Below are 26249 nucleotides of genomic sequence, written 5' to 3' on the forward strand. Positions count from 1 at the left end.
TGGTGAAACTGGAAGTGTTCTTTGGCTGAAGGGGTCTTGTGCTGGTCTCAGTCCGGTCACCACAACCCTAACCCACCCATCCCCCATCCCCAGGAACCTGGTTTGTGAAGGGGACCCCGTGCCCATCCCTGTGCTTCCTCCTAAAGGCCACTTACCACGAGTACCTTGGTCCTGATTCCCAGTCATAACAGACAAATCCCTACACCAGTGCACATTTCCTAGGTTAAGTATCTACTTGACTTCTTTAACTACAGGTAAACTGAGACAGGTAACTTGTCTCTTAGGTGGGTTAGCTCAGACCAACCTACAACGAACTTCCAACCTAACTGAGGGGCCTCCAATGGAATATCAGTCGATGACCCCAAGTTACGTCTTGCTTATAATTCTAAGGGTAGAACAACTCGCCCTTCTAGAGTGATTTCTAAATGGACCAAATTCATTTTTGATCATCAGAGGGGAGATCTGGATTCTAGGAGACGGTGTTCAGTGCACAGACTGCAGTTAATATGCTCCAGTAATAGTTTATCCTTTCTGGGGGTTCTCAGAGCACATCAGTTAGCTTTACGTGGGTTATTCTGGAATGTCCTTTGGAATTTCACAGCTTTACAGAGGTATCTTTAACAGGAATATGTTCATTTGGATAGAACTCAGAGTACATGCAACCTGTTTCTTCCAGTTGTGTGGACTATTTTAACATGTTTAGTACATTTCACCTTTCTTGTACTATATATGGCATTTTCCATAAGCAATTTGACTGTCAGAAATCATTTCACGAGTAGCAGACATTGCTGTTACAGGAGAGAAGGTAGAAGGATGGAAAAGTTGGCATAAAGATAGTGTATTTTCTGCATGATCAGGAGCTATTGTGTGGCTTCATATTCTTAAAACTATTTTTCTCCTGTTCCTCAAAAAAAAAGTGTTAATCCTTCGCCTTAATTATCCCATTGTTGATTTATTTATAGGTTGTCAAATGAATTCATAAACCAACGTGCAGTGCAGTGATTTAAGTGAACACTGTCATACATCTTCATTCCTCTGTGTTTTGGGGTGTATTGGGAAGTTGGTTTTGTAAACTGATTGTATATCTCTTGCATAATCAGAATTCTGTAACTGAAAGAACTAGACTTTAGGGTAAAAGATTTTCTCTGTGCTGCTGCTAAGGCCCCTCCTGGGTGCATAGAACTATGAATCAGGCTTACAAATAGAGTCTTCTCAGCCCTCTGATGATCAATATAATTCAACCCCATCCATGTTGATGGAGAAAGACCCTACTATGTACAAGCCATGCTGCAAGAGGTTCAATAAATATTTGTAAAGTAGCAAATAACTGCAGTGCAATAGAATAACGGAACATGCTACACAGCACACATGACAATAAGCTTGAAGGGTAGAAATTGGAAACCACTGAGCTTTTCAGCTGATCACAATCAAATCAGAACACGTCAAAACAGCTGGTGTCCTGTGACTCAGAATCAATCAACCGGTTTTGAAGCACCTCATACCTCTTTATTTCTCTTTACGGTTTTACAGAAGAGATTTAAGCCAGCATCTGTCCTTTCCATTTGGTTAAACCCCTGCTCTGAGCTGCTTGGCTTTCATATTCTAATACCAGCGAATGAAACTGACTATAATAAAAAAGAAAAATAACCGCCAGCATTAAAGTGATTTTTTAACTGATGTGTTGCTCCATTTGTATTAAATCATATGCTCGAAGTTAGGATGCACTAGAAGAGCCACGAAATGTTAAGGTTGTATAATGGAATCAGGATAATTCTGCGTCAGCAGTATTTATGTCATTTATGAATATGGCAACAGTTTGTGCAATTTTATATCTATGTTTATGATTCATATTTTAATGATGATACAAATGATGATATATTGGGAAGATCAAGAGTAAGTTAGTAAATGAAAGGAAATTAAAAGTTACCGTGTGTTTCGGTTTCTGACACCAGCTCTTCTCTTTGTTCTGGTAGGCACCTATTACACCATTCTTTGGCGAAGGTTATTCAGCAGTTGTGACCTCTCCCAACCGGACACTCTACAAATTATTTTCTCTGGACTCCCAGCTGACACCCTGCCGGAGGCAAGAGCTACTAAGCCAACTGGAACTGTGCCTTTTCTCTTGTCAAGGTTTTTTTCTTACACAGGAAAAAGAAAGAAAAAAAAAGATGAAGTTGGGCAAAGTGGAGTTCTGCCATTTTCTGCAGCTAATAGCTCTTTTCCTGTGTTTTTCTGGGATGAGTCAAGCAGAACTCTCAAGGTCCAGATCAAAGCCCTATTTCCAATCAGGGAGGTCCCGGACCAAGCGCAGCTGGGTGTGGAATCAGTTCTTTGTGCTGGAGGAGTACATGGGTTCAGACCCCCTCTATGTAGGAAAGGTAGGGCGTTTGGCCTTTCGAAGTCACAAATGATTGTTGTGAATGTGTACGGTTGAATGGAGAACTGCTAATTTTTGCTTTGGGGATGGAAAACACGAACTACTGCGAGGTTTTTGGCATTCATTAGCCACACTGAAACTGTAATCCAGGTGTTATTCATCCCATGTAGCCACAATTTAGGGAGTGATGCTTTATTCCTAGGAACAGGTGAGGATCCTACAGATGCCTAGTTTACCATGATTGTGGCATGTTAGTTAAGCTGTCATTTCCAAGATAAGAGCAAGAATATTCACTAATAATTGAAGAGTAGTGGGTTCTTCCAGCCAGTTGCTTTTTGAGCTTCTTTCTGGGGGTTACTAGTTGAATAATGCTCATACTAACTTATGCTTATATATCCTTTTCTGATACTTGCAGTTAAAAATTGCGAAGTGTAATTACTGTGCCTGTTGCTTCTAAATCACGAGCAGTTCAAACCTACATTTCTTAGTGGTAGTCTTGTTTTAATGGATTTTTAAAATTTGCTTTTTAAAATTACATTTTGGTTAAAAATGAATGTGAACAGAAGTCCATGAGAAGTGATATTAGACCAACAGTGGGCAGTTTGGGGTGTATTTATTTGGCGGCCAGTTGGTAGCCAGATGGAGATTTTTTTTTTCACAGCTTCTTTCTGGTTGTGTATCTGGGCAGGGGCTTCCTTTTGAACTGAAGGATGCTTCAGGGGGCGTGGCCTTTTCCCCGACCATCCTGGTACTGTGTTCCCACTTTCTAGTCTGTTGCAGGTTTGATTATTTTCATGTCTGTGAAGATTTCCTGAGCTTTTTCAACTCGGTTCTGCGCACTGGTGGAGGGTTTCTAAGTGGAGTGTGTTGGCGAGACATGTATACACCTGCATTTATGCTTTTCACTGTCAGTTTTATGCATCTATTCCTGATAAAGTGAAGCACAGCAAACAGGAATTTTTCCCTGAGTATATTTTCAACTGTGAATGGTTGAGGAAGAATCTTTGCAATTTATTCCATGGGTCGTCGTTTCATTTGAATAGACCTTAGGTAAGGGTGAAAAATCTATTTTTCTTGATAGGTATCTACATAAGTCAAGGTAATCTTTATTATATATATGCTTGTTTTCCTTTGAAGGCCTCTATATTGTACAAATACTGATACTGTGTTGTAAACAAAAGGATTTGAATACATTAAAGTTTTCTGGGGGTGTGGATTAGGAATTCTTTTAGCCTGGTCGTAGCATTTTTCTGCCCTAAGAAAGGATGTACACAATTGTTTTTTTGGTGCATGTATAGATTTCTTTTCATAGCCATTCTACTGTTATCAGTAGCACCGTCATTTATACTTTACATGTATTAAATCTCTCCATCTCTCTCGTTTTCTTGTAAATCAAGTGAAAGCAGTAACCTTATGCAATGTTAGTGACTAAGAATCTAGCTCAGAATTTCATTCATTTTTAATGAAAATTTGAGAAATTTATCAAACTTTTTTCAGTGGACAGGTCTTTAATAATTCAACTACTTCATAAGGATCTGTAGTTATTAGGTGAAATCACGCTTTTGTACAAGTGTCTAATTTTCTAAACACGACTAAAATACTTCCATTAATTTGGTTTTAAATGGAGTTGCTTGGGTGAGGTTGACATTTTGAAATCAGTGTAATTTAAAATAAAAAAAAAAACCCTTATTTTAAATTTTGTACCCTTCACCATAACAATTTAAAATACTTATATCGAAATAATCCCTGTAAGTCAGTTTAAAGTTATGAATGCATGTCTCTAGGTTACTTAAATTCCAAATGCACGTGAAGGTACTGGGCTGTGTGCTGTTGTTATTTTTCTAAGAGAAGTTGTGTGGTTCCTTGATTAGGTAGCACATATTCTGTGCCTCCTTTTCAATTAATCAGAGACAATCGTTTAGCAGATTTTATGTGGCAGGAAACAGGTTTGTGCTTATCTCTTGAATGCTGTATATGAGGAGTTCAATACTGTCCTTCACAGTAAAATGTTCAGGATGGAAATAGGTGTTTTTTTTTTTTTTTTTTTTCCGTACGCGGGCCTCTCACTGTTGTGGCCTCTCCTGTTGCAGAGCACAGGCTCTGGACGCACAGGCTCAGCGGCCATGGCTCACGGGCCCAGCCGCTCCGCGGCATGTGGGATCTTCCCGGACCGGGGCACGAACCCGTGTCCCCTGCATCGGCAGGCAGACTCCCAACCACTGCGCCACCAGGGAAGCCCAGGATGGAAATAGGTTTCAAAAAACTCTGAATTGATTAAAGTACAGAAAAGGGACAATAAAATAATTTGAGATGGAAACAGAATTTATAGAGCAGACTAATGAAAGGCTTTAAAAGGAGAGATTTACATTCGCTTGAGAAAAGGTGGCTGAGAACGTGAATCCTTTAGGTTGTTTGAGATGATGAGTCTTTTTTAGGTTGGTGGTCTGAATAGGCAGAGTTATAGGAATAATTTTGACTTCAGTCCAGTTTTGATCACTTGGGTATGTACAATAGATATATCTTCCTTTTTTTACCTTGAGGGAGGTAATGGCTATGACCAGAAGTTTTTACAGGACTGAGAGAACAGAAAATTCTAGATGAAGAGTGGAAGAATGGATAAGCAGATAAGCAAGGGAAGAAAAGAAGGAACCTAATCCTTACTTTTCACAGATGCATATTTAACCTATGCTGGTTAGATGGCTACACTCTGAGTCTTCCTGACAAAACATCGCTATTTGGGTAATTTGGAAAATATAAATGATGACCTTGGTAAACTTGATGGCTTTATTTAATCACATAATGGATACATACAGTGTGCGTCAAATTGACTTCAGTTTTATTGCTGACTCAGGCATTTCCTACTAGTTGTATGATTTTGGTTAAGTTGCCTATTACTAAACTGTAGCTTCCTCATCTTTAAAATGGGAATAATGATGTCTGTAATTCGTGTTTTTACTGAGAAATAATGAGATAAAAATATTTGGAACATACGTTAATCTAGACATCATGATATTTATTTCACTACCTTTTAATTATAAATTAACTGGGTTGTGAATAATCTATTGTGTTGTGTCCAGTGTTATATTTGTGATCCTTCAGATGAAAGTAGACATTATTTTAAACTTAATGCAGTTTATTAGAGGAGCGGTCTGTGTTGGATGTGAATGGAAATACAGCTTGTCTTTATATTTGTATAGGATAAGACTATGGCAAAAATATGGTTAGTGGGTAAATGTTTCAGTCCTTAAACACAAGGACTTAAATGTCAGAGAAATCATGTCTAAACGGGTATTTTTTAGCCTTCAAATTTGGAGACCATATGAATGGCTGATGCCCAGCAAGTTCAGTTAAATTATTCTACACTTAAATAAAATTTGGTGTTTTAGACATTGAGGATAGAGAGGTCCCAAGATAGCTTATGACCTTATTATTTTAGCCAATTTACTGAGTTTGTTTAACGTGATAACTCAAGACCAAAGTAGAACAGTCTGTTGGAAAGGGCCAGGAGTGCTTCTAGAACCCTCACCAAGAGGCCTGCAGGGCACAGACCTCGGTCTAGGTTAGGATCGGAGCTTTATCATTAGCATCCCATCGTTTTCTTGTGATACGAGTTGAAAAACTGCTGCGTCTAAATGTGTTGACATAAGGAAGGTGTCATTAGTCATTACTCTGATGGAGCTCTTTTTTTTGTTTGAGGTGTAATTGACATTATTTTCAGGTGTACAACATAATGATTTGATATTTGTGTAAATTGAGAAATGATGACCACGATAAGTCTTAGTTTACATCTGTCACTACATAGTTACAAATTTTTTTCTTGTGTTGAGAACTTTTAAGATCCACTCTCCTAGCAACTTTCTCAAATGTGCAGTATGATATATTTAACTAGAGTCGTCGTGCTGTATGGAGCTCTGTTTTAAAGAATAATAGTGCACCTTTCCTTAAAAGTATTTCTTAGTTGCTGCCGTACCTGTTTTCTTGTCCCTCTACAGGGGCAATGAAGTGGGGAGGCCATCCATTTCTCCCTGTGACTTTGTATCACCCTGACCTGGCTCTCGAAGTGCATAGGAAATAGCAGTTTCCAGCCATCTGATTGCATCACACTGTACTTTTGTAGTCCAGTCTTTTCCTCACCTTGGCATTTCTCACTTAATGTCCCCTAACCGTCTGACAAAAAATTTTGTCTACAAAACCACCCAGCCTCAGTTCCAGGTATTAAGTGTTTTTCATTTCTGCTCCCTGTAATGGGCTGCCAGCCGTTTGCTGTGCTCCAGGCCATCACTTGCACTGAAATGTGTGTTTCCTTCCTCTTCCACAGTCTGCTTCTCTAGCTATTAACATCACTCTTGCCTTTCCTGCTACTCCCCGTTCTTCCCTCCTCATTCAGGGAGAATTTATGCCTATTGCCCTAGTCGAAATCAAAGACAGAGGAATGCGGTATAGAATTCACTCTGCTCTCAATTTCACCTGGCTTGAAAGTGTTGGTGAGCATCTTTGATGCATTTAATTGCACCTCAGCCATATCTCTCACTGAGAGATTCTCTGTCTCCTGATCACCAAAGCTTTGTTCAGTGTTCCAGAAAAGAAATTTTCATCTTGAAAAGAGGTTGCATTAAAAGAATTGGGTTACAAATGAGATTCCTTAGCGGGGCTAATTCATATTAGATACACAAAAAGAAAATAATCCCCAATATTAAGTACTTAGGGAAGAGCATTTATATCATGGTAAAATTTACATTTTATAGATTTCGGGGGGAAAAAAAACAGCAAAAGCATCCTCTTAAATATGTAGATTATCTGAAGTTGGTTCCAGTCTTAGAGGAAAGCAAATAGTTTGTTCTCCTTGTGTATGCATAGGAAACCCATTTTCATAACATTTTTGTAACCAGAGCGAATTGTGAAGACCCTTGTTTTTATCTTCTTGTTACTTTGCCGGTAGAAATGTGGAACTCCTGGTGGCTTCAAAAGGAATTTGGACATGGATAAGCTCTGTGGGATGCAAATAAGTTCAGACTCTTAGAAATATTTTTTTGGCAGCTAATTTTAGCTCTTATAAAACTCCCATTAACTATCAAGTGGTAAATGCATTTTCTTCACATAAAATCAACAACCCCAAGTCTTTGTATGTTCTTTCAAAACCATAATGAAAATAAAATATATCAGGCTTTGCCACTAAAATGCAGACACCTACCATTAATTCAGTTTAATATAGCTTATTTTCTCTTCAAAGTTATCTTAGGTTAGAAATGAAGGTTGTAGTTAGCTACCAAGTACTTTACATGTGCTACTGCACAACTAAAAGTTGGAGGATAGGGACTTACGGTTATAAACCTAATTATAGTCAAACTAGATAGCCTAGATTGGCTCTGTTTTCTGATTGTTTGTCTGTGTTGACCAAAATCGTTTAAAAATGCTGTCTTCTTTAATGTGTGTGTTTATACACACTTGTTACCCATTTGGTGATGGTAGAAGCAAAAATCATAAAAGAAAAATTAAATTCAGTCTATACCCGTTGTGTTTTTACATTGTATTTATGTTGAGTTTTTAAGTGTAGAGACAAGATACCAACTAAAAGGATGATATGGGGCCTTTCTATAGTAAGTGCACTATAATTTTTTGGTCAGCTTTCTATGCTGTGCTCATTGATACGGAGTCACAGAATCTGCAGCGGTGTCTGTAAGTCACCAAGATAAATGACAGAATTAGATGAGCAGGACAGTCACTGAGCCTTTGCTGGTTTAAGCGTACATAGTTGAGTACTAGAGTGGGAGAAATTTCATCCTAATCATTTTGTCTGATTTACATTGATTATCTGTCATAATGATTGTGATCACTGGAGAGAAACAGTAGTTTGTATAAATGCGCTTAAAATCTTTCGCATGCTGTGCAGCCTATCCTGTGTTTTCTTTCTTCCCCTTCCTTCTCTTCTTCTTCAAATCCTTATTAAGTACCTACTCTGTGTTAGGGACTGTGCTAGATAAAAGAGTTTAAAAAAATAAACTCTCCTCTTTCATAACATTCAGTCTGGTTGATAAGCCAAGCAGGTAACCAGATGGCAATGGAGAACAGTCAGCCTTGCAGCTGATCTACAGCTGTGGAGGTGGATAAACCAGAGGCACTAATTCATGGGTCTGTGAACAAACGCTTTCATGAGGATACCTGGAAAACCTCTGTGATTTCATGATCCTTTTATTCAGTCTCCATATCAGAGACCAAAAAAAAAAAAGGTGGGGGGATTATCTTCTTAGAAACTAGGACAGGGGACTTCTCTGGCGGTCCAGTGTTTTAAGACTCCACCCTTCCACTGCAGGGGGAACTGGGATCCCGCATGCCGTGCAGTGTGGCCAAAAAGCAAAACAAAACAAACAAAAAACCCCAAAAAAACCCAGTAGGACAGAGTCTTCTAAAACTATTGGGTGCTTTATATAGTGGAAAGCTTTATATAGTGGAAAGATCAGTAAGCAGAAACCCTGGGTTATACTGGCAAGTTCCTCATTATTTTGAGCAATGCTCTAAAACGCAATAAATTACAATCTTCTCACCTGTAAAATAGAGATCACATAGGTAAAATTTTAAAACTATTTTGAAATCATTTCAGACGTATCATGCCAGGACCCAGCTTCTCCGAATGCTAACATCGTACATGACTGTACCTATTGTTTAAACTAGGAAATTAACATTGGTATAGTACTCTTTACTCATCGAGCGGTTGTACTCAGAATTTTCCGGTTGTTACAGTAAAGTGGCTTTTCTGGCAGAAGCCAATCCAGTATTACGTCTTGCATTTGTCTTGTCTCCTCAAGTCATCTCTTGTCCTTCTTGACTAGTAATTTGGTAGAGTCTCTCACAATCTGGGTTAATTTCATGCTTCTTTCTATTGTAGACGTGTCAGGTGATGTGTCAATAGTTTGGGCAAGAATTCCACAGAAGTGGTGGTGCACCTTCCTCGCTGCATCTTGTCAGGAGGCACAGGATGTTGCTAGGACTCATTCATACTGATGTTCACTTTGATCACTTGGTCAAGGGGGTATCTGCCACGTTCTTCTGCTGAAAAAACGTCTGAAAGCGTCGAAATCCTGAAGGGAGGTATAAAATTATCTAAGCTGTCGTTATAGATTCGAATAAATATTACCGCTGGTTTGAGGGATGTGTATTGAATGATTCATTAAGGTCCACTGTCCATTTTTAGGATGAGGTTGTGGGTTTGTCTGAAACGTGGATGGAATTTAAATCTAAAATGCTGTCAGGTAATATCCATACTTTTATGTAGTAATTGATCTTGTTTCTCAAAAGCACATCAATTTAGGATGTCTCAGACAAATTGATTTTTTTTTTCTTCTGAACCATGCAAGACTGCTCTCTGTAGTCTAGGATTCCAAGAAGATGTCTACTGATCTATACTTAAATAAGCACTTTCTCCCCCATTGCTTACAAAATATAAAGAACTGTTTTATACTGTACAGTGTGCCACAAATATTTAACCCTCATGATTATAAATAAAACATTGCTTTGGAAAATAATAGGTACCGTCAGAAGTAGCTCAAGAGAATGCAGTCGAATGTCTTACATTTTAATATATTCATAAGAGAGTTGAAGTCTAAATAATGAATAGTATTCTATTTAATGTTTGAAAGATTTAGTAATGAGAATTTCTCTTAATGATTCTTGGTAGAGCCTATAACATTTCTGATTCACAGTCAGTACCGATTAATCTTCAGAAAAGCCTTGTGATTTAGGAAGGAGGAGTTCTTATATTGGAGAGGAGGTAAAAGATACATTTGGAAGTACAATAAGTAGAGGAAGGGGACAGTCATTAGAGATGTAATTCAGAAGAGTTAGAAGGCAAATCTGGAAACTAAATTTCTGGAAAAGTGTTAATAAGATGTTTTATGTCTATAAAAATAATTTTTTCTTCAAAGTGTCAGATTTAGTTGCATTATTATCAAGGCCTCTTAACATATGTTTTTGAAACCTTTACCTTTAAAATGGCATATGTTCAAGAGAGGATAGATATATTTACAAGGGCTCTCAAATTATTACATACTACTTCCTAAAATTTAATAAATCTGGAAACTGAACATAGTTAGAATAATAGGGCATGATAATGGAGAGATTAAAATGGTATTTAAGCCAGGACACAGAAATATTCAAAATGAACCCTAGAACAGAAATTTCCAGAATAGGGTATGGAAAAATAACAAACTGTTGAGAGTCTAGAAAGAAAATATTTAGGACTTCAATTAAAAATAATCTCATCTTTAAAAAATTCTAGTTTTTGGTATATGAAATATATAATACACTTAAGGAGTTTTCACTGATAAAAGTACACCTTCAAACAAGTGGGAAGACCCTTATAAGAGCTAAAAGGGGTTAAAGAGGTTAGGAGCGTTGGTAGCTGGTTGGCCCTGCACTGCAGTGTAGTACTCTAGTGAGCTGGTGTGGAAAGATGGAGCAAGATAGGCTCAAGCCTCAGCTTAGCTTACTTTTGTACCTCATGGCTTAACATTTCAATATAAGAGAAGGTCTGAACACATTCCAGTAAATAATAGCTAGAGAAAAGGAAATGGTCAGGAAAATACTCATGTTGGCCTCAGCCAGCCTTAGGTCTTCTCAGAACAAAAGCCTGAGGTTTATTGTCTCTCCTGTCACCACACCAACAAATAACAGAGTGCCCAAATGATCTGGGGGGAAAAAACCAAGGTAGTATGGGGAGGCCATCTACATTTCTAGTTAAGCTAGAATCCTTGTCTTCTGTAAGATAAATGCAGAAGAGTAATTTCTCAAGATGGGGCTGTGTTACAGGAATGGTAATTACAAGAACCAAAATGATAAACATCATTCCAGCAAGTTTTGTGTGTAAACAGTGCACAATTATCTGATAAGAATGCTTCCCTTAGGGTATTTACTTGTCTTCTTAGTTAAAATGCTGACATGTTTTAAGGTATTTAACTGAAAACACACAATCAAGATTTGGACAACACATACATAATGTTCAACAGATGTGAGTTTGAAAGATTTGTGATGATCACTAGTGAAATTAGTCAAACCATACTTAAATTAGATTTTTCTGATTTGTGAGTCATTTAAGGGTCCACACTGAAGCAGAATCTGTGTGGAGAGTGAGAGATTACACATTCTGCACTTGGTTCTTTGAAATGAAGAAGTAAAAGTTGACATTTTCTTTTTCATAATGTATCTGAGAAACTCAGTTCTGTATTTCATACACTCTCTCCTTTAACAGTTTGTATAATTTTCTCAGCTGAATCATAACAGCTGAATTTAGGTGGCTAACTCATTTTGCTTATTCAGGAGAAGCAGATACTGGTGAGCTCTAGACATTGGGATTCAACCTAATTCTATCTAAGAAAAGTGAAGCCATCAATAGTTAAAAATGATTACTGAAGAAACAGATGAGAAATAATCACATGACTGTAGCACACGGAGAGAGCTTATTTGTAATGCTAAAATCATACATGGACTATATAAAGAAACACAGAGCCATGTCTAAAATAAAAGTAACTTGAATTGTCGAGTAGGTACACAACCTTGGAAAATTGTTTTTTTTCAAAGATTCGTGTCGAATGATGGGATAGTATTGCAAAGCTTGACGTTGAAAGTAAAAATACAAGCCTTATTACAAAGGATAAGGTATCTTTTTGGTTAATCATTGTAACACCTGCAAATAGACTTCTGGCTATGGCATAACGCTGTGTTCAGTGAATTTGGGAGAGCAGTTGTGGAGTGTAATGATCTGAAACAAGACTGGTTTTTCCCATTGATCAGATCATTTGTTGGAAATGTGAGTACAATTGATGATGGAGAATATATACAAATGAGTGAGGAGTCAGGGTTAGGGTCAGAGAAAGAAGTGCATTCTGTTTCAGATCCAATTAAGATTTCACAATGGGATTTATGATGAGAAACAAAAGGGAACTAACATTCACATTATTAATATCATGTTTTTATATATATATATTTTTTTTCAGTGTTACTCTCTTCACACTGTCTATGGCTTCTGACTTATGTCTAAGTTAGATTTTTCTGTAAACTCTGGGCACACTGATCAAGTCTGGTTTTCCACAGCCCTCTAGTTTTAACTTTCTATCCAGAGCTAGAGAATGTGTAGGAGAAATGGAAGCTTTATGGGGGGAGGAGTTTAAGCTACTTGAGAGGCTTCAACAGCCATGCAGTAGCTCTCTTTATTATTTTTTCAAGCAATGACCTCTCTTGGAATTTAGCAAAAAAAAAAAAAAAAAAAAAAGAAAGAAAGAAAAGTATTTTGTGTAATTTTGGTCACGAGGTACACAGTATCACATATGATGCTGAAACTTGGCCTCTGTGCACCAGTGCCAGATAGAATCTTGGAGCCAGAGTTTTGGGTGATGTAGAAGAGAATAGCTTTATTGCTTTGCCAGGCAAAGGGGGACACAGTAGGCTAATGCCCTCAAAACTGTGTGTCCCAGTCTGGGGGTGGATTTGGTGAGGTGTTTTATGGCATTGGTTCAAGGGCAGGGTTGCTGATAAGGATCAGGCTGTGTGCAGGCCCTTCATTCCTTTAATCCAGCCTCAGGTGGTCTCCTGATGAGCTTCTGTGGTTCTCAAGGTTATCAAACTGTGACATCTCTGGAATGAAGAATGCTTCATCAAGTAGTTAAGGTCTTGCATTTGTTGGGGGGTTTATTTCTACAGAAGAGCTCGAAGATATTGTTCTGTGTATCCCTTGAGGTGGAACCAGGACCTGCCCCAAGGCTGCACTATTGTTTCTTGACTATTCCTCCCTTGTCTCTGCATCCCCTCCCTTCCCCGATTAGCAACTGTTTGAACCTGCCCTTTGGAGCTCAGGGAACGTCATGGAGGCTGAAGCCTATTCCCTACAAACAAGAAATGCGGGACACAGAAAGGCTTCTGTGCCCAGGAGCCCTACAGGGCCCTGCTCGGTTTCACATGTAATGATTTTTTTTTTTCAAATCACGTGCCCTTAATATTGAATTCAAAATGTTATATTGGGTTGGCCAAAAAGTTCGTTTAGATTATTCCCTAAGATCTTAAGGGAAACCTGAACGAACTTTTTGGCCAACCCAAAATCAAATATTTTCATCAAAAAGAAAAATAATATATTCTTATTTTAACTTGAATTCTTTTTCAGAGTAGATCTGCTTGGAACTTTAAAGCTCATTTGCTCTAGTCTCTTTCTAAATTCAGGAATTCTTTGTACAGTACCCCGATGGTTGATCAGGCAGCCTCAGGTCTTTGTTTTAGTCAGGACAGGAAGTGTGGTGGAAACACGCAATTCACAGTCACGTGAGTTGGGTTTGCGTACTGGCCACCACTTAACAATGGTGTGACTTCAAGCAGATACCTTCTTTTCTCATGTCATTCACTTATAAAATAGGAACAACAGTAACCTCACAAGGCTGTGGTGAGCATAAAGAGAAAGATAGGGTAAATATGAAAGCATAAACAAAGTGTAAAAGGGAGGGAGTGTATTTGCAAAAGTGAGTCAGCTTGGTGAGGAACGGGGTCACGTCCACTCCCAAGCGTCGTGCCTGGACCAAGCGTCATACCTGGATGTTCAGGACAGATGGCTGTTGATTGCATGGGAAGCACGAAATCATGGGATGCCATGAGTGGTGGTGTGAGCTGATATTAAGCTTTGGGACAACTCTTGCTTTTAGGAACTTGAATTATATTTAGCTGTTAAAATATTTGAAGGCAGCTGCTTGGTAATCCCTTCTCCCCATTTAAACTGAGCGCTTGAAAAGACTAAAGAGCTCTTTAACTCAGGTATCTCATTTATGACATGGTTTCCAGAACTCCTCAGACTCAGCGATGTTTCTCAGTGTCCTGAAATACGATGATCAGGATTAAACCTCGATAATTTATAACCAATCCAATCAGTTCAAAAGAGAAAAATCGTGACTTTTGTTTCCCTTAATGTGAACTGTGCCATTAACACAAGACATGATTGCATTACCTATTATTGTTGTTATTAGCATTATTATTATCTCTCGAAGAAAACAATGTAGGAAAAAATTAGGGTTTGGACTAAATAGATATGATCATAAGATAACTAGTGAACATGCTAAGAGGAAGCTATAGTAAAATTGAATGTTAACTAGGAAAGCCAAAACCAATTTCTCCAAATATTTTTTTCCTCAGGAAAAAAATGGTAAACGAGGAGCTTAGTCTCTCTTCTTCCTCAGCACATTCTGAAAGCTTCCTGCACACACTGCTAGTATTTGCTTTCTCTTACTCGTTCCTTCAGGTGTCTCAGCATTCTGCTTTGGTTTTAAAAGTTAAAGTAGCCTTTTCCATAGATTTTTTGTTTATTTTTAAATAGATTGCTTTATTTATTAATATGTCATTCTAAACATTGCATAAATACAGCCTATATAACTAGAGTACCAAACACTGTTCCGGTAAGAAGTTCGAGAGTACATTTAGCGCAATTTTAAGAACTCTGAATACTTTGGCATAGACAGGTCTCCAGGCTGAGATACAGCCTGTTGCATCAGTAACACATCGGAGAGACTGTGGGCCCTGGACACGGCGTTTTCCACATGTTTCTGACTCTGATGCATCCAAGTGAGCATGATTTCCTCAGGGCTGTACTGGGAGTGTCTGAAGCTACTGCTGTTTCTCAGCCTATTTTGAGGCTACAGCCTAGTCCACTGGAAAGACATGGGGCCCAGGAGACAAGTTTGGATTTTGAATGATAGTTATCCCACCCTGATGACCTGGGATCACAGACTTTACCATCCCCAGAATTCCTATCATGGCCCTGGCACTGTTTTAAAGCCTGCTGTAAACCCAGCTGAAGGAAATAAATGAAGAGAAAAGGGATGGGGGGAAGGAGATTGGTTATTTTGCGGCTTTCTGGAATGTTCAACACAAAAGATAGCAGCATGATTTCAGTTGGTTGTCTGATAAGAAACGTGTAGAGGATAAAAGAAAATGGGGATTAAACCCCACAGATAAGGGCTTTAGAAAAATAAGAGGGAAGATTTTTGTTTTGTTTTCTCATAGGGAATTGGAAATTATGTGACAGTTTGCATTTTACATGATCACCCTTGGATATATTACCTAGTACAAATGGTAATGAACTGGTAGATCATGGCAGTGCATTGAGAGGGAGTTAAGCCTAGTTAGGTGTGAAATCCTAACTCAGATTCATAAAGCAAGGAGATCCAAATGTGACCCTCACCATCACCACTTACTTGGAAATAACATCCCTCAGAATCTGCAGGGGATTGGTTCCAAGACCCCCTCTGCCCCATCCCAAGGATACCCAAATCTGAGGTTGCTCAAGTCCCTTATATAAAATGGCCTAGAACGGTTGGCCCTCCTTATCTGTGGGTCTGGAAGTTGGCTGAATCCCCAGGAATGCGTAATCTGTGGATACGGAGGGTTAACTGTACTCAGTTTCTATCAACTTAATCTCTGTGAAATGGGTTTAATAATAGGCCTTATGTAATACAGTTGTTAGAACTAAATAACGTAATATGTAAAGTACTTCATGTCTGATACATAGGAAACATTCATGAAGGGTTAGCTGTTATTGTTAATAGTGATACATATTTTTACTTTGCAGTCCGTCACTACTTTCTATAATTGACCTGAGTTAGGTGTTTTCTTTTTAAAGCATAGTTTCAAAAGAACCTATAGTCTAAGGAGAAAACAAGGAGAAACCCAAGCAGCATCCCTCGCATTGGCACATTTCATGACCACAGACAAGTCTTTTAAATTTCCTTTCCTTGTGTGCTTATCTGTTACGAAGGGACGGTGGTGCCAAATCTCCCATCGCCACAGAGTTGGACTCAGAACCTCCAACAGACAATATCTGTTAAAATACTTTGCAATGTATAAAATACTAAACCTTAAATAACAGTTACTTTTGATGGGAAAAGCAGTTACTCGTTATGTTTATACAATATTAGGTTAGGAACAGAATTTACAACACATATACTCTTTTTTGGTAATTACTGATGAAGTACACTTGGACAGTCTCTTTCTCTTGGTCATTATTGATGAGTAATATTTGATACATACCCTAAAAACACTTTAAGGATTTGGCTACTGTTTTAAATTTTACATACTCAGAATCAAATCAGATTTAAAATTCCATAGGACAGCTTTTCAAACCACAGATTTGAAGAAAGGGCAGGACACACACACACACAGGATTGTTTTATTCTCAAATACTTTCCAAATCTAGAAAGCTAATGACATCTTTGAGAGTTTCCCAGGAGGCAAGAGATTCCAATGCCATTAGGATTCTGCTGAAGAAAAGTGATGCTTAATGGAGCTAGAGAAATGCGATTGCTTGTTAATCTCTCAGTTAATTTTCTTTCTTTCTTTCCCTTTTGTTTCTTTTTTAAAGATTATGCCTGAGGTCAGAACTTCCTTTAGTCTGAAGTTTGGCTCAAACCTCTTGCTAAGGTTTACCCATCCTATGTGCCATAAAGTTCTGAATTCAGAAACTGAGTTTGATTAATTAAGTTTTGTTCCAGATATGGTAGCATTTAAACATCTGTTGAGAATTAATACTGTTTGCCTAACATTTTTGGAGTAGTGGAATTCTGACATTTTGAGGGAAGAAAGGGGATTGAACATCTTGATATAATTTAATATTTGTAGAAACAGGTATTTTTGGTATATGTGTGTCATTGGAAAGATAAATAAGGAGAAACCAAATATTTTGCAATTTTGATAGCCTTACTTACACACAGAAGGAGGGACACAGAGGGTACATATTGGGAAATATTGCTAGTCTTCTAGGAATTGTCTTTGCAGAGGAATTCGTTCAGGTAGGCAGGTGTTCTACAGTACAATTAAAGAAAAGCCAGAGGGAAAAAGAAGGCCAGAGATGATTTTCCCTTTTTTAAAAAATAAATAAAATGAAAGACAGGATGCTGAAATAAATCATCCAAAGGATGTATGGTACAAAGGGAGAGGGACTTAATGCTTCTGTAGCTAAGTACTTCTTCACGTATAAAAATAATCAAGCCAGTTGACTATATCCAAATGAAAGCCGCATGAGTTTAAGGGCAAATTCTATACATTTGAACATGAAAATCCTCAAGGTTTCTAGATAAAATGAATGCTAAACCCACCCAAAAGCTCACAGGAGGCTTATTATATGATCTCTACGGTAAGGCTTGCCTTTAGGTGAAAAGAAAAACCCTTCAGCTTGGAGCAAATGTATCCATCTAAATAGAAGTATCTAGTTGAGTGGAGAGAATACATATTCTGGCTTCACAAACTCTTCACTACAGTTTGATCCCATAACTTGGGGGTAATCTTTCTACTTTATCCCCTACATTATGATGTGAGAATTCTAATAATTCATGCCCTGCTCCCACAGACCACCAAAGTATAACTATTATTCAACTTAAAACACGTGTATAAAAATATGGTACATAAGTGTACCATATTCTTATATTAAAAAATAAGTGTACCTAAGAATATTATGAGTGCCCCTTTTGTTGGTTTTGTAACAATGTCTGCATAGAGAAACTAAATTCACTCAGATTTCTTTCTGCTTTGATCATCAGCCATTTAGTGATTTTAATCTGTATTTTTCTGGGAGTCAATGACTTTTCCTTTGTATTTACTTCATGCTGGCTGATATACAACAAAATGCTAAGCTTACCTAAGTGTCTGGCATTATTATTTTTGTCAAGAGCTGGTGCCATGTTGATTGAAAAGCTCATTACCCTGAACTCATACAGTATCACATGAACGTGATGGGCTAAGGTACAAAACCCAAATGGGAGAAAACTGCATAGAGAAACTGGTGTATTCTTTTTCCCAGAGGTACATGCCATCCTTCATATTTCTCTACCATCAGAACTTAAACAAATGAGGATGAGTACCGCTTTAAGTTTTGTGCCCTATGCCCCTCACCCTTAAAAGGCTCTTGCTGTCAGGGAAACACAAGGTCAAGGTTAGCACTTGCCTAAAACTGAGAATGCATTCGTCTTTAGATTTTGCATCCTCAGTTGTCTTGCTTCTAGTCTTGGCCTTTCGGCAGAGAAACCAATAAGAGGATTTTCCTCGCCAAATCTCTGACACTGATTCAGTTGTACTACTTGTCTCCACCTGAGTCACCTATGGTCCTCCCCAATACTTTTTGAAAGTCCATGGAGCTATAAAATATAGATAAGTAACTGCCCAAGATGGAGATAGAATGGGAGGAATTGACAGTCTCTGTAGTGTTTTAGAGGAACATCTGCCAAACTCAAATTTAATTCTGTCTTATGGCTGTACCATTGCCATTTTATCAGAGAATTGACACTGAATACTCAGAAAGATTTGATGGTGGTTCTTAGTGCCCTTTAGATTGGCCCTGTTCAACCTTTCATTTTTTATACATGTACTAAGTTTTATGTCAACCACAGTTAGTAGATGATAAAATGTAATTGAGAAGAGAAACTTCGATTTAAATAAGAAATCAGGTTAACAATATTTATATTTTTCTCTAAAACATCATGAATATAATCTGACCATGCATATAAATTTCATGCAAATATATGCAAATGTACATACGATAACTGTTTTACCTTGAGCGTTTTATATACTTGAATGTGATTTTTGGTACAAATTTAGAGCTATTTCACTTAACGAAAAAATAATTTTGTGTTTACAAGTCAACCTTTTAGGTATTTTAAAAGATGATGTTATCAGAAGGGAATACATAACAGCATGTGTGCAATCCAAATCCTTTTCATTTTCACCTTTCCCTTTTCCTTTCCTCTCTTCCCTCTCTCCCTCTTTTCCTTACCATTCCTCTGCCACATTTTAATATGTCTGCCACTTAAGAGGGAGAGGTACTATCTTAAATAGGGCAAACGTCCTTGGTCTCTAAGTATCCTATTGGTTGATTTCTACTTGTAGGTAGAAATGAAATATAAGGATAACAAAAGTGTTAAAATGGAGCAAAATTTTCCTTTGGATGGGTGGTTATGTTTCTGCAGTTGATTCTCACTATTTATGGTAATTATATTCTATAAAGTTGCCATGAACACTGAATGAGCAAATACTGAGCCATTGATCCTGGGGAACATTAGAGGTTAGGTTCTTGTGAGCCTCAGGTCACAACATTTCCATCACCTGATTAACACATAACCTTGTTTTACGTGTGTTTCTGTTTAAAGACACCTTATTTTATATATAACATATAACTTATATATGATATATATATTGATATATGTGTGGTTGATCATTAACATTGACCTCACAGCCAATAGCACTATAACTCATGTCCTAACAGAGCTTAGCCAACACACATATTTTTCCCCCTAGGGCACATCAAAGCCTTCTTGTGCCTACGAACACTTCAGCACTACACTTGGGGACCACTTTATAAAGCACCAATAAAAAGCACACAAATACACAAAAGAGTGGCACTAAACAGACTGCAAAATAAGCACTTATTTACAATATGAGAGCTGAAACGGGAAAGCCAGAGTGTTTAACCTTGGTTAGGAATGGGCAAACCAGGAGACTCAAATTTTTTGCTGCTTTGCACATGTCCACAAATGACTACAAACAAATGACAACGAGTAGGTGAATTCATGAATACAGAATCTAGGAATAACAAAGTTAAGCTGTATCTACTTTAGCAAAGAGGATATGTATGAGTCGTATTTTGGACCATAATGCATGGACACTCTAACATCCAATTATTAGGTAACTAATCCCCCTGAATAAATAAACCAGAGGAAAAGTAAATTGATGTTGATGAAGATAAATTAACAGTAAGATAACGACAAAGCAAGAACATCAATAGTTGAAAATTCTGAAAAGCTCAAAATGTAGGAGATAATACAGCATCCTTTCTGAAAGCAGAATTTTCAATTCATTGCATGTGCATATATGATATAGGAGGTTGGCAAAAACACTGCACTGTATCATGGCAACCAGATTTCTTGTAGAATGTTGAGTTAGAGTCTATAAATGATAATTGCATCCTAGCTTTAGCTTATGAATACCAAATTTAGTCAGGTACTAGCACTAACTATAGCACTAACTAAGCCCTTTGTGGTGCAAAGGGTTTCTATGGAAAATGTAGTGGTACAGATGGAAATTCTAACCCACCTCTTCATGGCCCCTCAAGAGGACCTTGGTGGGTTGAAGCAAACATCTTGAGGATCGCTGACTTAGACTTTGCAAAGTGTTCACAATTGTGCAACGCCACATTTTATCAGGCTTTCTTGGTAGAAATTCTGAGCAGAGACAATTAGGGCGTAGCGATAACGGCTGAAACCGAAGACGGAGTAAGGCACCAAGAGTAGAGTGGAGCTTATAATCCTAGCGGGGAACCCTGGCAAGATCAAATGGATAAAAATAGAGCATGACAGATTCTGACAAATCATCTAGAGAAAAATGCATAAGGGAATGGTATAAAGAGTGTCCATAGCGACGTTGTAATTTGTTTAAAGAGTGGTCAGCTTCACTGGACATAGTATTTTTACAGAGCCCAAAGGGAGGTGCAGGATGAACCAAGTGGACACCTGGGGAAAGTAAATCCAAGCAGTAGAGGGTGGCTTGATCTGTCTGAGGAACTAGAAAGGGCTGCTGTGGCTGGTTTGGAGTGAGTAGCATATGAGCGCAGGGAGGAAGGCGGGGATCAGCCCACCTGGCCCCTGTGTAATTGCTTTTAGTAAAGTGTTCTTTGATATAATGACAATGTAGTTGAAATATATTAAAAGAAAAAATGTCCTCAGAAACATGTCCTCACGACTGTTGGAGAGAGAATGCCCATGACCTCTCCGGATGCTTCGAGTTTAATTGATCGTCCACAAAGAACAACATGACAAGAAGTTCTAGTAGCATCTTTTGACTCCCTCTTATTACTGAACCTTTTTTGTGTTGCCACATTTATTATTCTAGTGTTGCCTTGCTTCATTTATTTAGTATCTTGTTGTACTTAGCATCCTTATAAGCCATCATAAGTCCCTTCTGGAGCAACCTATTCACTAGACAGACAGGCGGAGAAACAGATAATTAGGAAATTGAACTTGTGTTCTTTTATGATGTTTGCAGTAACTACAGTTCAATGAATGGCTTTTGGATTGATCCTCAGTTAACTAGAAGTTGGTTAATTTATTGCAGTGATCCACTTACAAAGCAATGCATTTAAACTATGATTTGACCAAATCCAATATGTTGCATCTAACATAATTTTTATACTATTTATTAGAGAACCGTGACGTACACAAAACAAGCATATGTGCCATATTAATATGTCATGTAAAAATATACATATTTGTATTGGATAATTCTCAGACAAAAGGGACAAATATAATATATAGTTATCTATAGAGACAGCATGAAAACTGGATCATTTCCTTAAAATATGCCGGCAATCTGGTAGAGATTATATACTGTGTTCAGTGTAATTTAGTAAAAATATGTCTGGCTAAAGTGATAGCATGGAATTCATTGCGTTATTGTTGAGGCAAATTCTGGTCATTTAAGAACTTCATTCTTAAACTCAATGCTTGTAGAAAATACATTAACAATATGTTCTTAGCCATTGTTCCGAGACAGCTCTTCCCAATGTAGTAGATGTTATATAATATGTAGGAGAACACCTAAAATCCTTGGAAAGAAACTCAAGTAACAAGACTTAATGGAAAAATGTCTAATAGTGTTTAGGGAACCAAATATATATCATTTTCCTAGGGTCATTGGTTTTAGAGTTCATTGTATATATTATGAAGGGAGTATTTTACTCTGATTTTGATAGTCTAAGAAAAAGCATGACCATTGTGACTGTAAAGTACTTTGATTTAGAAGGAGAGTTATTTTCCACGCAAGGAAATAAAACAGAGATTACAAAAAAATTAAACTTTTAAATAGAAGAAATAAAATGTTTGATCATAAAGAGCAAAAGAATTTTTTAAAGTAACATATTATAATAAGATACTGAACATTCACTTTAAAATGTGTTATAAATAACTGTAGTGTTCATTGCAGCTACATGATCCTCATGTATTGGCATGTCGATTCTGGTTCCCTAGGCCCAGAGATATTACCTGACATGAAGTAAATGGTGGTAGTAAATCTGAGTTAATGCTTCCCATTAACATGGTTATAACGTGAATTGGTAATGAGGAAATTTTCACCGTGGCATTTAACACAGATTCAGGCTTGTGTTTCTACGGTGAATGTACCTGACTGTATAATAGGGAGGGATGAGGAAGTATTTTTCAAGCTCAACATTTTGATATGATATATGATGTTTCAGGAGCATACCTAACATTGAAAAAGGTGATAACCAGAAAAAGGTACATGTTTTGTGGGTCCTAAAGCTTCACAAGAAAAAAATGTAACAGTTGCTTTTGGATTGTAATTACAAAATTGTAATTACATTGCTAAGCCAACCATTTCCCCCCAGTCCCTTGGGTCTTAGAAATGGCCTATGCAATTGTGGAGCCTAAAATCTTAAGGTGCATTAGCTTCAGAGTAAACCCACCTCTGCATAGCAAACCAGAAATCTTGACTGAAAAATGTTTAATTGAATATATTAACATAATGTCTCCGAAGGGATTGGGTTCTTGTTCAAAATCATGTTGTACAAGGATAGCTTTCAGCATTGATAACTCTCTGGGTCAAATAATTTCCTTGGTTTCATGCCCATCAATGAAAACTCATTATTTCTGACAAAAGACTGTTACATTTTAAGTGTTTTTATCAAAACAAATTAAGGATAATTATCATTAGCAACGTTTATTGACATATGCAGGTTGAAAGTCATGCGTGAAACACTTTGGAAATTTTTACTAAAAAGTATGTATTTTTAATTTTAGTAGAAATTTGATATGTATGTGTGTATGCATGTTTATATGAATAGAAAGGGCTTTTCTTGCAAAACATTTCATTTAATTAATGTTTTAAATTCATTGAATTATGCAACATATATTTAGGTGGTCAGTGGTCTAAGGAAGATTACTGAAACTTTGATCTGAGGGAGCTGGTTATTAACTGCTGCGTTGTTTCTGTTGTTGCTGGTGTTATCAAAAGTGGGGTCAGGCTGCTTACTGCTCAAAAGCCAATACTCGAGAGGCAAGGTTGGTGGAAAGGAAAGGTTGCTTTATTCTGGAGGCCAGTACCCAGAGGGGAGAGGGTGGACTCGTGTCCAAAGGCTGACGCTCCTATGACAGTCAGTAGGCAAGAGCTTTTAAAGGGGAGTTTCAGGGGTGTATAGGCGGAGGGAGGGAGCTACATGCAGAAACGGCACAGTCAGCTCTGACAGTCGTCTGGAAATTGGTCATGCAGTAGTCTGATCAGAGTCATCTCGATTGTCTTGAGTATAGTTAATCTTTAGTTCCAGAGTGGATTTGTTTCCATTTCTTTGAGGCCAGGTCTTGGAATTGTGGCTTATGTCATGGCTGCACTCTGGTCATCATGTAGTTAACTTCTTCCACCTGGTGGGAGTTTCAGTATGTACAAAATGACTCAAAGGATATGGCCTATGGATAGCCCTTGAGGAGGAAATAAAGGTCCTTGACTTCACTGAATAACTAAACTATTATTATTTTGTCCTGTTTAACTTCTCTGCTTTGCTTCTGCATTTTTCTCACTTTTCTGATTGAATTTATTCTTTGGCTAAAGTTTTTCTACAAACAAAAGGCGGGTGGAGTACATGGGGGGGAAGGACCATAGGGTCCTGCTCTGTTTCACTGGTAGAGGTCGTTTTGGTATAAGTTCAATGTAATTTAACAAAAATTTACTTAGTATTTGCCATTCATTCCACAAGATATGACAGAAACTTTCTTACAAGCATGAGGATGTAGAGTGGTTATCAAATACAAGTCACACATTTTCAAGAAATCTTAGTCTAAATTTCAGATTGGGACTAAGTGATAAGGGTATAGATAGAAGAAAAACAAAAGTAGAGCTGCTTTAATTTTGATTTCTACACTATAAAAGAGTGGATGGGCTGTCCAGATACATAAAGGCAAGGACAGTAGTGTAAAAAGGCAGAGCTATAATTCCCTGCTTGCGGAATTGGCTCTTCTCTTAGGTGAACTCTTTAAGGGAGGATCTTTGTGTTTCATTTTTGCATTCTCAGCACTGAGCAGATGGTCTGATATAAGTATTTTTAAAATCTATTCCACAGATGAATATAGCTAAGAAACTACAGTTTCTGAGTAGACTGAGACTAATAGGACACTTGCACTCCGTAGATGTATGGGTGATGTATTTCCTGAATAAGTTGGTGAAACTCAAGGCAAAGGAAGTAACCAGTTAGTGTGAAGAATGGAGAAGCGTAAATCACCTTTACTCTTTAGTGGGATCGATCTTAGTGAAATGAAAGCACTGAAATCTTGCCTTAGAATCTTAAGCAAGAAGAAAGGTAGATATTAGCTCTAAAGATTTTTGTTTTTTCAGTATTTTTCCTTACTCTGTCCTTCATTTGAACACACACAAAACAAGTTTGTATAAATCAGGAATCGATCCAGATTCATCAAGTGAACAACGTATTAAAGTTAAACTGTCCAGACTGTGGCTGGTTTGGTGCAGAGTTGGGTATAAAATGGGCACCTGAAATAATAGGTGGTTATTTGAACGAACATTTATTAAGTACCACTAATGCACATGACTCTCCTCAAAAACCTTCAAGCACTGTGGAATTTTCATTACTTAGAGCTATTTCTGCTGGACTGTATACCAACTTCTACATTATTGGCTCAAATCATCAAAGAGGTTTAAATACCAAACAGGCTTTTTAAAAAAAATTTATTTTATTTATTTTTGGCTGTGTTGGGTGTTTGTTGCTGCGCGTGGGCTTTCTCTAGTTGCGGCGAGCGGGGGCTATTCTTCGTTGGGGTGCGCAGGCTTCTCATTGTGGTGGCTTCTCTTGTTGCGGAGCACGGGCTCTAGGTGCACGGGCTTCAGTAGTTGTGGCTCGTGGGCTCAGTAGTTGTGGCACATGGCTTAGTTGCTCCACGGCATGTGGGATCTTCCCGGACCAGGGCTCGAACCCGTGTCCTCTGCATTGGCAGGTGGATTCTTAACCACTGCACCACCAGGGAAGCCCTACCAAACAGTTTTAAAACAGGAAAGCACTTGGGGTCATCATCACTGAATTTAAGCTGGCTTTATCAAACTGCTCATCCTGAATAACGCACACACAAAATCTGAAATTAAAAAAGAGAAAGTGGTGGTGGGGTGGGGAAGAGGAGAGGGAAGGAAAGAGAGGGAGGGAGGGAAGGAAGAAGGGAAGCAAGAAGGAAGGAAGAGACGCTATTTGCCACGTTATGTGTAGAGTTCACTTTGGCAGCTGTAAGCCATGCTGGTATGAGCAGGTATATTTAGAGATAATCCGGTTCAGAGCTCATCGGGGCCATCTGCTGCTCTGCTCAACTAGTACAAATGCTCGAGTTTCTAGTGGTTCACAGCTTCCTGGAAGTCACCACTTCACTGACCAGGCAGACCTTTCTCACGATGCCATTTGCTAGACATCTGTGTAATCTAGAGAACAACATAGTGCTATTTCTGTGGGTCCTTAGGGAAGAAGGAGAAGCAGAGTTATACCGGCTTTTCTTAAGATGGAAACCATCCCCGGATGGTTAGTTCATGAGAGTCAAAGTTTTTAATAAGACTCTAGACAGATCCACCCTATCCAAGTTCAGATTTTCCATGTAGCTAAGAAAATGGGCCTGGTTGAAAACCAAATTTGGGGGTTAAGGAGCTCTAAAAAAGGAGAAATTTGTGGTTCTGTAATGGTCCTATAAGAGGTCATGTCATCATGAATATTTTTCAGGACATGCATTCATTTACTCTTTGATTAAGTATTTATGAAATACATGGGCTGTACACCCGTGGGGCTATGTACTGAGGATATAAATGCAAAAAACGA

General features: G+C 38.0%; 1 protein-coding gene across 1 annotated transcript in view; it reads left to right on the top strand.

Moving 5' to 3' along the window:
* Nucleotides 1–1869: 1869 nt before the first annotated feature.
* Nucleotides 1870–26249, top strand: part of CDH7 (cadherin 7) — a 112743-nt gene continuing 88363 nt past the window's right edge. Inside the window, exon 1 of the mRNA XM_022584315.3 lies at nucleotides 1870–2378. Within this exon, the coding sequence (XP_022440023.1) occupies nucleotides 2169–2378 (210 nt within the window). The 5' untranslated portion in view covers nucleotides 1870–2168. The remainder of the gene's footprint in view (nucleotides 2379–26249) is intronic.

This window comes from Delphinapterus leucas, chromosome 14 (genome assembly GCF_059928025.1).
Source record: "Delphinapterus leucas isolate spDelLeu-1000000601 "Yukka" chromosome 14, BTC_Dleu_Yukka2, whole genome shotgun sequence".
Lineage (NCBI taxonomy): Eukaryota > Metazoa > Chordata > Mammalia > Artiodactyla > Monodontidae > Delphinapterus > Delphinapterus leucas.